This window comes from Harpegnathos saltator, unplaced genomic scaffold (genome assembly GCF_003227715.2).
Source record: "Harpegnathos saltator strain DR-91 unplaced genomic scaffold, Hsal_v8.6 scaffold467, whole genome shotgun sequence".
Lineage (NCBI taxonomy): Eukaryota > Metazoa > Arthropoda > Insecta > Hymenoptera > Formicidae > Harpegnathos > Harpegnathos saltator.
The window spans coordinates 1,836,416-1,847,297 of NW_020230280.1; the positions used below are offsets into that span (position 1 = coordinate 1,836,416).

At 38.3% G+C, this 10,882-nt stretch overlaps 1 protein-coding gene across 2 annotated transcripts; it reads right to left on the minus strand.

Moving 5' to 3' along the window:
* Positions 1 to 995: 995 nt before the first annotated feature.
* LOC105180674 (eukaryotic translation initiation factor 3 subunit G) lies at positions 996 to 5,422 on the minus strand. Of its 2 annotated transcripts, XM_025302063.1 has the most exons (4): positions 5,252 to 5,422; positions 3,509 to 3,601; positions 2,740 to 3,189; positions 996 to 2,613 (listed from the first exon to the last, which is right to left on the minus strand). In XM_025302063.1, the coding sequence occupies exons 2-4, from the start codon at positions 3,528 to 3,530 to the stop codon at positions 2,201 to 2,203; spliced, it is 885 nt and encodes a 294-aa protein (XP_025157848.1). In that variant the 5' UTR covers positions 3,531 to 3,601; positions 5,252 to 5,422; the 3' UTR covers positions 996 to 2,200. The 2 variants fall into 2 exon arrangements, with proteins under 2 accessions (XP_025157848.1, XP_025157849.1); XM_025302064.1 differs by lacking the exon at positions 3,509 to 3,601 and having other exon boundaries at positions 5,252 to 5,400.
* Positions 5,423 to 10,882: the final 5,460 nt, after the last annotated feature.

The window sequence follows — 10,882 nt, forward strand, 5'->3', positions numbered from 1 at the left end:
TTTCCTTTTGATATACAATAACTGTACTCTACATATGGTTACACACGAAAATCATGTTATAGTTATCATAACTATGACGACCATAATGCAATATTCAGTCCGCTATAATTTACATGTTTGCAATAATTATAAAAATATGTTTAGGACCAAGAGCGACTATAATTTATGATTAGATTATTGTTGTTCTAATTATTTTGTCTCAGCGTGCATATGGAGCTGTCGGTATGATTATTTTTCTGTTTCCATCGAAAGAGGAAATATGATTTTTCATATTTTCACTAATACATATCTGAAACCGAACATATCTTTCGACCAGATCTCCCGCTATTTCTACCGTTCATCGTCGTTCGAGATTAAACACTGAATTAATCACGCGTTAAGTAAACACAAGTTTGTATGTGATGTCCCGCCTTCATTTGATCCTCGCGGTTTCCAGCAACGACCTTTCATTCTCTAACGCGCGCGCGCGCAAAAATCATCAGTTCGTTCTCGATATCTTTCTTTCTTTTTTTTTTCGAGCTAACGCGACTTGCGAGTTATTCTTCTGGATAATTGTGCGTCGTCGCAACGAAACTGGTCCCGAGCGAGGCGATACGGCGAATGTATTATATTGTAATTAGCGATGAATGTACCTTCTCAAGGAGTCTTATATAAGCCATTGTGTAAGGTTGTATTAGACGTAATGTCACGATTCCGGAAATATGTACCTAAGTCCTACTCGTAATGCCGCGCGGCCAAATCCAAATGTAATTATATTCATTGTGATTCAATATAATCTATGTAATATATTGAAATAAAACTGTCTATGCTAAGTGACTCACACACCTCTAACGTCGCCGAGATCAAACTGCGAGATCGGAGCTTATCTTTCGCACACTTCATTCCGACGGATCTCCCACGTTTTAATGTCACCATAGAGTTCTCATCTACACTTTCTTAAATTTTACAACTCATTGACTGAGGATGCGCGAAGTAAGTAAATAAAATTCGTTATGCATGTAAAAAGTTACATTTTATTTGTAGAAGTTGATAAGGCTTTCTCTACAATATATAGTATATAGTATCCCATTTATTGGCACAATCGCTAGTAGTTATCGACATAATCGTTTCATCGTGGGAATAAATAGGATGGCTAATTTATAGATACGTTCTAATAAACATCGAGCAACAGTAACATTACATCAATGTTATAATGTCTCATTCGACAATATAAATATTATACACAATAGGTATTGTGTATAACACATATTGTACTTGCATTGTTGAGTGGGAAATGTAACATTGATGTAAATGTTACTATTACTTGTTTACCGAGATTGGAAATATATTACGATATCAAAAACAAAGATATTTAATATCTAAAAAATCTATAATAAACTTATTCGTACAACGAATAATGTATTTAGTCATTTATACTTTACGTATATGAATCGTAAAATATAAAACAGCAGAAAAAGGATTCGGCCTGTATTCACGTTCTGAAATCAACGCTAAATTTAGGCATTTAAATTTCCAGTTGGCATCTAGACGTAATATTCATATTAAGTGGACAATTGAACATTTAATTTAGATTTTTTTAGAACGTTAAATACGGACTGTTATTGTTTTTCTTAATTTGTTTCTGATATCGCAGGAATGTGCAATATCTTCCTGTAGATATTTTGTCTCAATACGGTTTGGACACATTTTTCTCGGTATATGCAATGAAAGAACTGAAAATTACCAAATAATGAAGAATAAAATGATGCTGTATTTATCGGTTGTGTTCCCATCAAGAGAGTCCAAACCACATCGAAAACAAATGGATATTTGCCGTCTTTCTCTTCTTCGAAATTTCTTTTAACAATTTAACTAATTCCATTTACGCTTCTCCTCCTACGTCCATGATCGGCGATTTTCATTTTTCTTTCTTTTTTTAGAGGGATAAGTTCATACTGCTCACAAGATGCGTACAATCTTAAAAATATAATGATATCAAAACCGTTTTGACAAAATGAATTTTATACTTGTTATATTCGATGTTAGAAATCAGAAGATTTATTAGAACAAAAAATTCCGTCATTAAAATTTTGAACGAAAGTGAAACTAAAGTGAAAGAAGAGGAAAAAAAATTGAATTCTTGAATAGCTGTGTGAAATAAATATAATTATAACAAATAACAATAAATAAATGGATTTCCCCTCCGTGACTTTACGCAATCTTAATTATTTTGAACTTGTGGTTTTGACCATTCAACGTTCAAAATAAGATGGTCATATCCATAGCCGTCTAGAGTAGTAATCGCTCTCGCAGCATCAGCTCTATGTTTAAAATGGACGTAAGCAAAGCCTTTGCAGAGGTTGGAAAGCTTTTCTTTTGCTAAGAATTGCTTCACCACAGATCCGAAGGGCTTGACGAGTTCGTCCAAATCCGCATCAGTGGTGCTCTGCGAGAGGTTGGAGATGCGGATGGCTGTCGTGTCGTCTCGTCGCTGCATCTGCATAGAGTCACCTCGTTTGTTGCCGCCGTCGCGCATACCGGGCGGCACGTACTTGCCACCTTGCGGTTTAAGTTCAGCCATCGCACCCGGTACGGCCGTATTCCCGAGCGGCTTCTTGTCGTCGGGTACTTTCCCTGGAACAGAGAGCAGAGCGCGCATTTAGAGATTTACCGACATGACTAATAACAAATGTATCAACACAAACGTTCCGGTAACAATATTGGGATCGACGTTACATGTTTATATTTTACGTCGCTTACCTCCAGCGAGAACGGTGTCCTTGTACGGACACTTGGATGTCCAATGATCGCCGTTGCAATTACGACACTTGACGACGCCTTTGTCGCCCATGCTCTTCAATTTGTCCAAGGAGTCCTCCTCCACCTTGTTCTCCTCCTCTTTGCTGGAGATGAACTGCATAAATACATCTTCGCCGATAACGGTCGTTGCTGGATTAGGTCCCGGCCTGTCGTCGGCGGAATCGCCGAACTTGGCCCAATTCTTACGCGCTGCGATTGTCTTTGATACTACGCGACGTTCCACCTTGAAAGTACGTATTACTTTCATCTTCTTGTTGTCCTGATTATATTTGTATTCTGTGAGTATTTTGTGGCCATTCTCGTAGATCTCTGACGGTGCGGGCAGTGCTCCTCCCTCCTCTTCGACCTCATCGGCCCAGCTTGACTTTACCTCGGACGCAACTGGCATTTCTGGAAAAGTTTAGGCACATATGACCACTATTCTTAATGTGTTGGAACATGTGTATAATGTGTGTAAATATCAAATCTCAAAATGTTAAGGCAATCAGAGATATTTTCCTTTATGAATATATATTAAATATATTATATATTTTTAATGATATACATCAATCAATGTTATTGAAAAGCTTATTTATCTGTATGACACTATCTGGTAATTGGATATTACACAAGTTATATCGTATGATGGAATAAAATATCTTGTGGGAGGACATGGAAGACTGATATTGATATAAATATCTTGGGTAAATATCTATTATGTATACTTAACCTATTACAGACATCTCAGTCATCTTATTTTTATAATAAATGAAACGTTATTAGAGAGAGAGAGAGAGAGAGAGCCAGAAAGTGTACACAAATGCTGAAACAAATTAGACATGAAATTATACAATATTTTATTTGTAGAATATTTAATAATATCATTACAGATGTATCTTATTTAAAATATATTTCTTTGTGAGTAGTACAAAATATGCTACTCATCTGTCTTTTGTAATTTCATTTTATCAGAGTATTATTTGATAATTTTTAATAAGTGTAAGTATTTCGTGTGTAAAAAACTAAATGGTCACTCTTTGTTATTAGAACTGTATAAAATCTCAGTATTAAAACAGATTCTGTTTATTAGAAACTTTCCAGAAATTAGAACGTTGCAAGTTTCTTGTTGCATTATTGTTCATAAACATATTCCTTGCTTTTCTGGTTACATATTTCTAAATCTTGTACATATACTTTATACATATTATCATATTCAAGTAATGAATACATAAGAATTGGTATTTCCAAGTGTTTTTAGAAATTCGTGAGATTTCGCCAATCTCAGTCTGGGGCAAATTAGAATTTCTCGTATGAAAAATAATGATGAAATCTATCCAAATTTAAACTAGCCAATCTAATTTCAAGAATATATCAGATCCAGACAACAAAGAATGACAGAGCATATACAAGATTCCATACAAGGAATACTATCTTGTTATAATAAATGAATTGAATAATTCCTGCAAGTAGCAAGGATAACACTAAAATACTTCAATTTAATATCTCTTCATGGTATTTATCAAATGAGATATTGATCTTGTAATACAAAACTAAGAATATATAAATATACAAAGTTTTATAAAATCAGACCACAAGCTTTGTAGAGATATAAAGCACATTAAAACAAATATATATTGTTGATATATATTGTACTTTTCAACATCTTGCTTTGACAAACTAGAAATTTTATAAATGCAAAAATAAACAAATGCTGCAAAACTTGGTCCATATTTTATGTTCAAAATAAGAATAAATCGAAATAAATTACAAAAGCAACTTTTACGATAAATGTTCAGAAATTTCTATATTAATAACTGAATGTTACAACAATTTCACACTTGTAGATCAACAAATTATATAATTTATGTAGCATATAAAGCACAACACACAATATTTGGAAATAATGCATTCTATTTTTTAAGTGTTTAAGCCGAAAATGAAAAACATTTAATATTGTTTGCATTATGTTAGACGACACATGCTATATGTATATAACTTACAATAATGTCGGCAATCAACTTCCGAAAATCGCGATTTATCGTAATATATTTATGTAATTTATATAATAATATATCTAACGTAATTTATGTAATTTTAACGAAGCAAATACATATAATATTTTGATATACGAATAAACTGAATTGATAATAATACGTGTTTAACCTTCTAAGGCCGTGAGGTGACTATAGTTATCGCTACATGTACTCCTCAGAAAGCCGTGTGATGCTTTAAAGCATCGCGAAGTTATTCGCAAAGATTTTCATAAAGCAATATATATTTTTCTTTATCTTTTTATTCCAATATTTAAGTCTTTATGTATAATTTTGTTTTGTATAGAGAATATGCTCGACTTGCTGGGAATTGGAGTTAAGGAAAAATTCGTCCCCAAAGGGTTAACGACCAAACGAGGCTAAACATCGCTTTAAAAAGAAAAAAGAAGGAAAATGTAATATATTATATATCAAAATATTACCTCTAATAAACTTGAAATCACATTAACAGCAGGCAGACGATCAGTATCGACAAGTCACGACGAAACGAGCGAAATGCACATCAAACTCAGCAAACCTTGGCTGCGTTCAGTAGAACAAAATGGGTAACACGAGTTTCCCAAAAAATGGCGGAGATAAGGTTGGTATCAACGAAAACTTCTAGACGACATAGTTTTAGTTCCTAAAGGTTAGGCCCAGCTCCACAACTTGCTTTAAACGGAGTTTAAAGCAAGTTGTGGAACTGGACCTTTGTAATAATGGCTGCGTTCAGTAGAACAAAATGATCAGTGAGCGCTTAGTGATTATTGTCTGTGATTGGAGCATTCTTTTAGATTCTTCATAGACCCAGAAGTATTAACCAATCAGGAGCGAGATTCAGTGGAAAATCTAGTAATGTTGTCCAACTGTTGAGTTTGCTGAATACAGCCATTGATATCCAAAATTGCAGTGGAATACATATTTTACTGAGAACCAACAACTGCACACACTCCCGGAGGAATACGATGACTGCGTTCCGACATTCACTGCCAATATTGAAAATCTATAGTATACGTGACACAAACTGTGTATTTTTAGTATACTGGCAGTGAATATCGGAACGCAACCTATGGTCTGTTCCTTGTAGCTGCACTGTTGAACTGGTGCAATAAGTTTGTACACCCGTGATCTAAAAGGAATGTGCACCGATTTTTTGTTAACTTCGGAACGCGTTCCAACATAAAGAGAAAGACAATCACTAATTCATACGTCAGCGCTGTCACTTAGGGTTAGCGCTGTCTCCTAACGGTTAGGATACAGGCCTGGTTCTCGCACCAAAATAAAGTCTTCTCAAAACCCTACATTTTCGACTACATAGACGACTCTCTACTCCCAGTAGAAGCGGAGATATCAACGGAGAAAGGTTGGAAAACTTTAATCTTCGATATCCCCTAAACGGTTAGAGATACAGGCCTGGTTCTGGCACCAAAATAAAGTCCTCTCAAAAACCTACATTTTTGACTACATAGACGACTCTCTACTCTCAGTAGAAGCGTAGATATCAACGGAGAAAGGTTGGAAAACTTTAATCTTCGATATCTCCTAAACGGTTAGAGATACAGGCCAGGTTCTAGCACCAAAATAAAGTACTTTCAAAACCCTACATTTTCGACTACATGGACGATTCTCTACTCCCAGTAGAAGCGGAGATATCAACGGAGAAAGATTGGAAAACTTTAATCTTCGATATCTCCTAAACGGTTAGAGATACAGGCCTGGTTCTGGCACCAAAATAAAGTCCTCTCAAAACCTTACATTTTCGACTACATGGACGACTCCCTACTCCCAGTAGAAGCGGAGATATCAACGGAGAAAGGTTGGAAAATATTAATCTTCGATATCTCCTAAACGGTTAGAGATACAAAAATGAAGGTTTTGAGAGGACATTATTTTGGTGCCAGAGCCAGCCCTGTATCTCTAACCGTTTAGGAGATATCGAAGATTAAAGATTTCCAATATTTCTCCATTGAAATCTCAGCTTCTACTGGGAGTAGAGAGTCGTCATTCTAGTCGAAAATGTAGGGTTTTGAGAGGACTTTATTTTGGTACCAGAGCCAGGCCTGTATATCTAACGGTTTAGGAGATATCGAAGATTAAAGTTTTCCAACGTTTCTCCGTTGATATCTTCGCTTCTACTGGGAGTAGAGAGTCGTCGTTGTAGTTGAAAATGTAGGGTTTTGAGAGGACTTTATTTTGGTACCAGAGCCAGGCCTGTATCTCTAACCGTTTAGGAGATATCGAAGGTTAAATTTTTCCAACCTTTATCCGTCGAGTTCCAGCTTTCCTCCGTCGATATCTCCGCTTCTACTGGGAGTAGAGAGTTTGCCATGTAGTCGAAAATGTAGGGTTTTGAAAGGACTTTAATTTGGTACCAGAGCCAGGCCTGTATCTCTAACCGTTTAGAAGATATCGAAGATTAAACTTTTCCAGCATTTCTCCGTCGATATCCAGCATTCCTCCGTCGGTATCTCCGCTTCTACTGGGAGTAGAGAGTTTGCCATGTAGTCGAAAATGTAGGGTTTTGAATGGACTTTAATTTGGTACCAGAGCCAGGACTGTATCTCTAACCGTTTAGGAGATATCGAAGATTAAAGTTTTCCAACCTTTCTCCGTCGATTTCCAGCCTTCCTCCGTCGATATCTCCGCTTCTACTGGGAGTAGAGAGTCGCCATTGTAGTCGAAAATGTAGGGTTTTGAAAGGACTTTAATTTGGTACCAGAGCCAGGCCTGTATCTCTAACCGTTTAGGAGATATCGAAGATTAAAGTTTTCCAACCTTTCTCCGTCGATTTCCAGCCTTCCTCCGTCGGTATCTCCGCTTCTACTGGGAGTAGAGAGTTTGCCATGTAGTCGAAAATGTAGGGTTTTGAAAGAACTTTAATTTGGTACCAGAGCCATGCCTGTATCTCTAACCGTTTAGGAGATATCGAAGATTAAAGTTTTCCAACCTTTCTCCGTCGATTTCCAGCCTTCCTCCGTCGATATCTCCGCTACTACTGGGAGTAGAAAGTTTGCCATGTAGTCGAAAATGTAGGGTTTTGAAAGTACTTTAATTTGGTACCAGAGCCAGGCCTGTATCTCTAACCGTTTAGGAGATATCGAAGATTAAAGTTTTCCAACCTTTCTCCGTCGATTTACAGCCTTCCTCCGTCGATATCTCCGCTTCTACTGGGAGTAGAGAGTTTATCATGTAGTAGAAAATGTAGGGTTTTGAAAGGACTTTAATTTGGTACCAGAGCCAGGCCTGTATCTCTAACCGTTTAGGAGATATCGAAGATTAAAGTTTTCCAACCTTTCTCCGTCGATTTCCAGCATTCCTCCGTCGATATCTCCGCTTCTACTGGGAGTAGAGAGTTTGCTATGTAGTCGAAAATGTAGGGTTTTGAAAGGACTTTAATTTGGTAACAGAGCCAGGCCTGTATCTCTAACCGTTTGGGAGATATCGAAGATTAAAGTTTTCCAACCTTTCTCCGTCGATTTCCAGCCTTCCTCCTTCGATATCTCCGCTTCTGCTGGGAGTAGAGAGTTTGCCATGTAGTCGAAAATGTAGGGTTTTGAAAGGACTTTAATTTGGTAACAGAGCCAGGCCTGTATCTCTAACCGTTTAGGAGATATCGAAGGTTAAAGTTTTCCAACCTTTCTCCGTCGATTTCCAGCCTTCCTCCGTCGATATCTCCGCTTCTACTGGGAGTAGAGAGTTTGTGATGTAGTCGAAAATGTAGGGTTTTGAAAGGACTTTAATTTGGTACCAGAGCCAGGCCTGTATCTCTAACCGTTTAGGAGATATCGAAGATTAAAGTTTTCCAGCCTTTCTCTATCGATATCCAGCCTTCATCCGTCGATATCTCCGCTTCTACTGGGAGTAGAGAGTCGTCAATGTAGTCCAAAATGTAGGGTTTTGAAAGGGCTTTAATTTGGTACCAGTCCGAAGCCTGTATCTCTAACAGTTTAGGAGATATCGAAGGTTAAAGTTTTCCAGCCTTTCTCCATCGATATCCAGCTTTCATCCGTCGATATCTCCGCTTCTACTGGGAGTAGAGAGTCGTCCATGTAGTGCAAAATGTAGGGTTTTGAAAGGGCTTTAATTTGGTACCTGTCCGAAGCCTGTATCTCTAACCGTTTAGGAGATATCGAAGGTTAAAGTTTTCCAACCTTTCTCCGTCGATATCTCCGCTTCCACTGGGAGTAGAGAGTCGTCCATGTAGTCCAAAATGTAGGGTTTTGAAAGGGCTTCAATTTGGTACCTGTCCGAAGCCTGTATCTCTAACCGTTTAGGAGATATCGAAGGTTAAAGTTTTCCAACATTTCTCCGTCGATATCCAGCCTTCATCCGTCGATATCTCCGCTTCTACTGGGAGTAGAGAGTCGTCCATGTAGTGCAAAATGTAGGGTTTTGAAAGGGCTTTAATTTGGTACCTGTCCGAAGCCTGTATCTCTATCCGTTTAGGAGATATCGAAGGTTAAAGTTTTGCAACCTTTCTCCGTCGATATCCAGTCTTCATTCGTCGATATCTCCGCTTCTACTGGGAGTAGGGAGTCGTCCATGTAGTCCAAAATGTAGGGTTTTGAAAGGGCTTTAATTTGGTAACAGAGCCAGGCCTGTATTTCTAACCGTTTAGGAGATATCGAAGGTTAAAGTTTTCCAACCTTTCTCCGTCGATTTCTAGCCTTCCTCCGTCGATATCTCCGCTTCTACTGGGAGTAGAGAGTTTGTGATGTAGTCGAAAATGTAGGGTTTTGAAAGGACTTTAATTTGGTAACAGAGCCAGGCCTGTATCTCTAACCGTTTAGGAGATATCGAAGGTTAAATTTTTCCAACTTTTCTCCGTCGATTTCCAGCCTTCCTCCGTCGATATCTCCGCTTCTACTGGGAGTAGAGAGTTTGTGATGTAGTCGAAAATGTAGGGTTTTGAAAGGACTTTAATTTGGTAACAGAGCCAGGCCTGTATCTCTAACCGTTTAGGAGATATCGAAGGTTAAAGTTTTCCCACCTTTCTCCGTCGATTTCCAGCCTTCCTCCGTCGATATCTCCGCTTCTACTGGGAGTAGAGAGTTTGTGATGTAGTCGAAAATGTAGGGTTTTGAAAGGACTTTAATTTGGTACCAGAGCCAGGCCTGTATCTCTAACCGTTTAGGAGATATCGAAGATTAAAGTTTTCCAGCCTTTCTCTATCGATATCCAGCCTTCATCCGTCGATATCTCCGCTTCTACTGGGAGTAGAGAGTCGTCAATGTAGTCCAAAATGTAGGGTTTTGAAAGGGCTTTAATTTGGTACCAGTCCGAAGCCTGTATCTCTAACCGTTTAGGAGATATCGAAGGTTAAAGTTTTCCAACCTTTCTCCGTCGATATCTCCGCTTCTACTGGGAGTAGAGAGTCGTCCATGTAGTGCAAAATGTAGGGTTTTGAAAGGGCTTTAATTTGGTACCTGTCCGAAGCCTGTATCTCTAACCGTTTAGGAGATATCGAAGGTTAAAGATTTTCCAACCTTTCTCCGTCGATATCTCCGCTTCTACTGGGAGTAGAGAGTCGTCCATGTAGAGCAAAATGTTGGGTTTTGAAAGGGCTTTAATTTGGTACCTGTCCGAAGCCTGTATCTCTAACCGTTTAGGAGATATCGAAGGTTAAAGTTTTCCAACCTTTCTCCGTCGATATGTCCGCTTTCTAACTGGGGAGTAGAGAGTCGTCCATTGTAGGTCCAAAATGTAGGGTTTTTGAAAGGGCTTTAATTTGGTACCTGTCCGAAGCCTGTATCTCTAACCGTTTAGGAGATATCGAAGGTTAAAGTTTTCTAACCTTTCTCCGTCGTTATCCAGCTTTCATCCGTCGATATCTCCGCTTCTATTGGGAGTAGAGGTCACTCTCGTCTTGTGTCCAAAATAGTTAGGCCTTCAACATACCTGGGTCGAATTAGGGCTTTTAATCTTGAAGTATACCTTCTCGCCAAGTCCATCTGGTCTTATCCTACAACTGCTGTAGGAATCAACTTACATCGGTTAACAGTTTTCCGAACTCCCCTGCTTCGTCGATAGTCACAGGGCCTTCATTCGCGGATTCCTCTCGGCTGTCCATTGGT

What these genes read in the sequence shown, in the direction of transcription:
- LOC105180674 (XM_025302063.1), bottom strand. Translation starts at nt 3,530, where the DNA reads ATGACTGAGATGTCTGTAATAG. An exon ending in GACTGAGATGTCTGTAATAG is followed by an intron (nt 3,190 to 3,508) that starts GTTAAGTATACA and finishes AAACTTTTCCAG; the next exon opens with AAATGCCAGTTGCGTCCGAG. An exon ending in GGACACCGTTCTCGCTGGAG is followed by an intron (nt 2,614 to 2,739) that starts GTAAGCGACGTA and finishes TCTCTGTTCCAG; the next exon opens with GGAAAGTACCCGACGACAAG.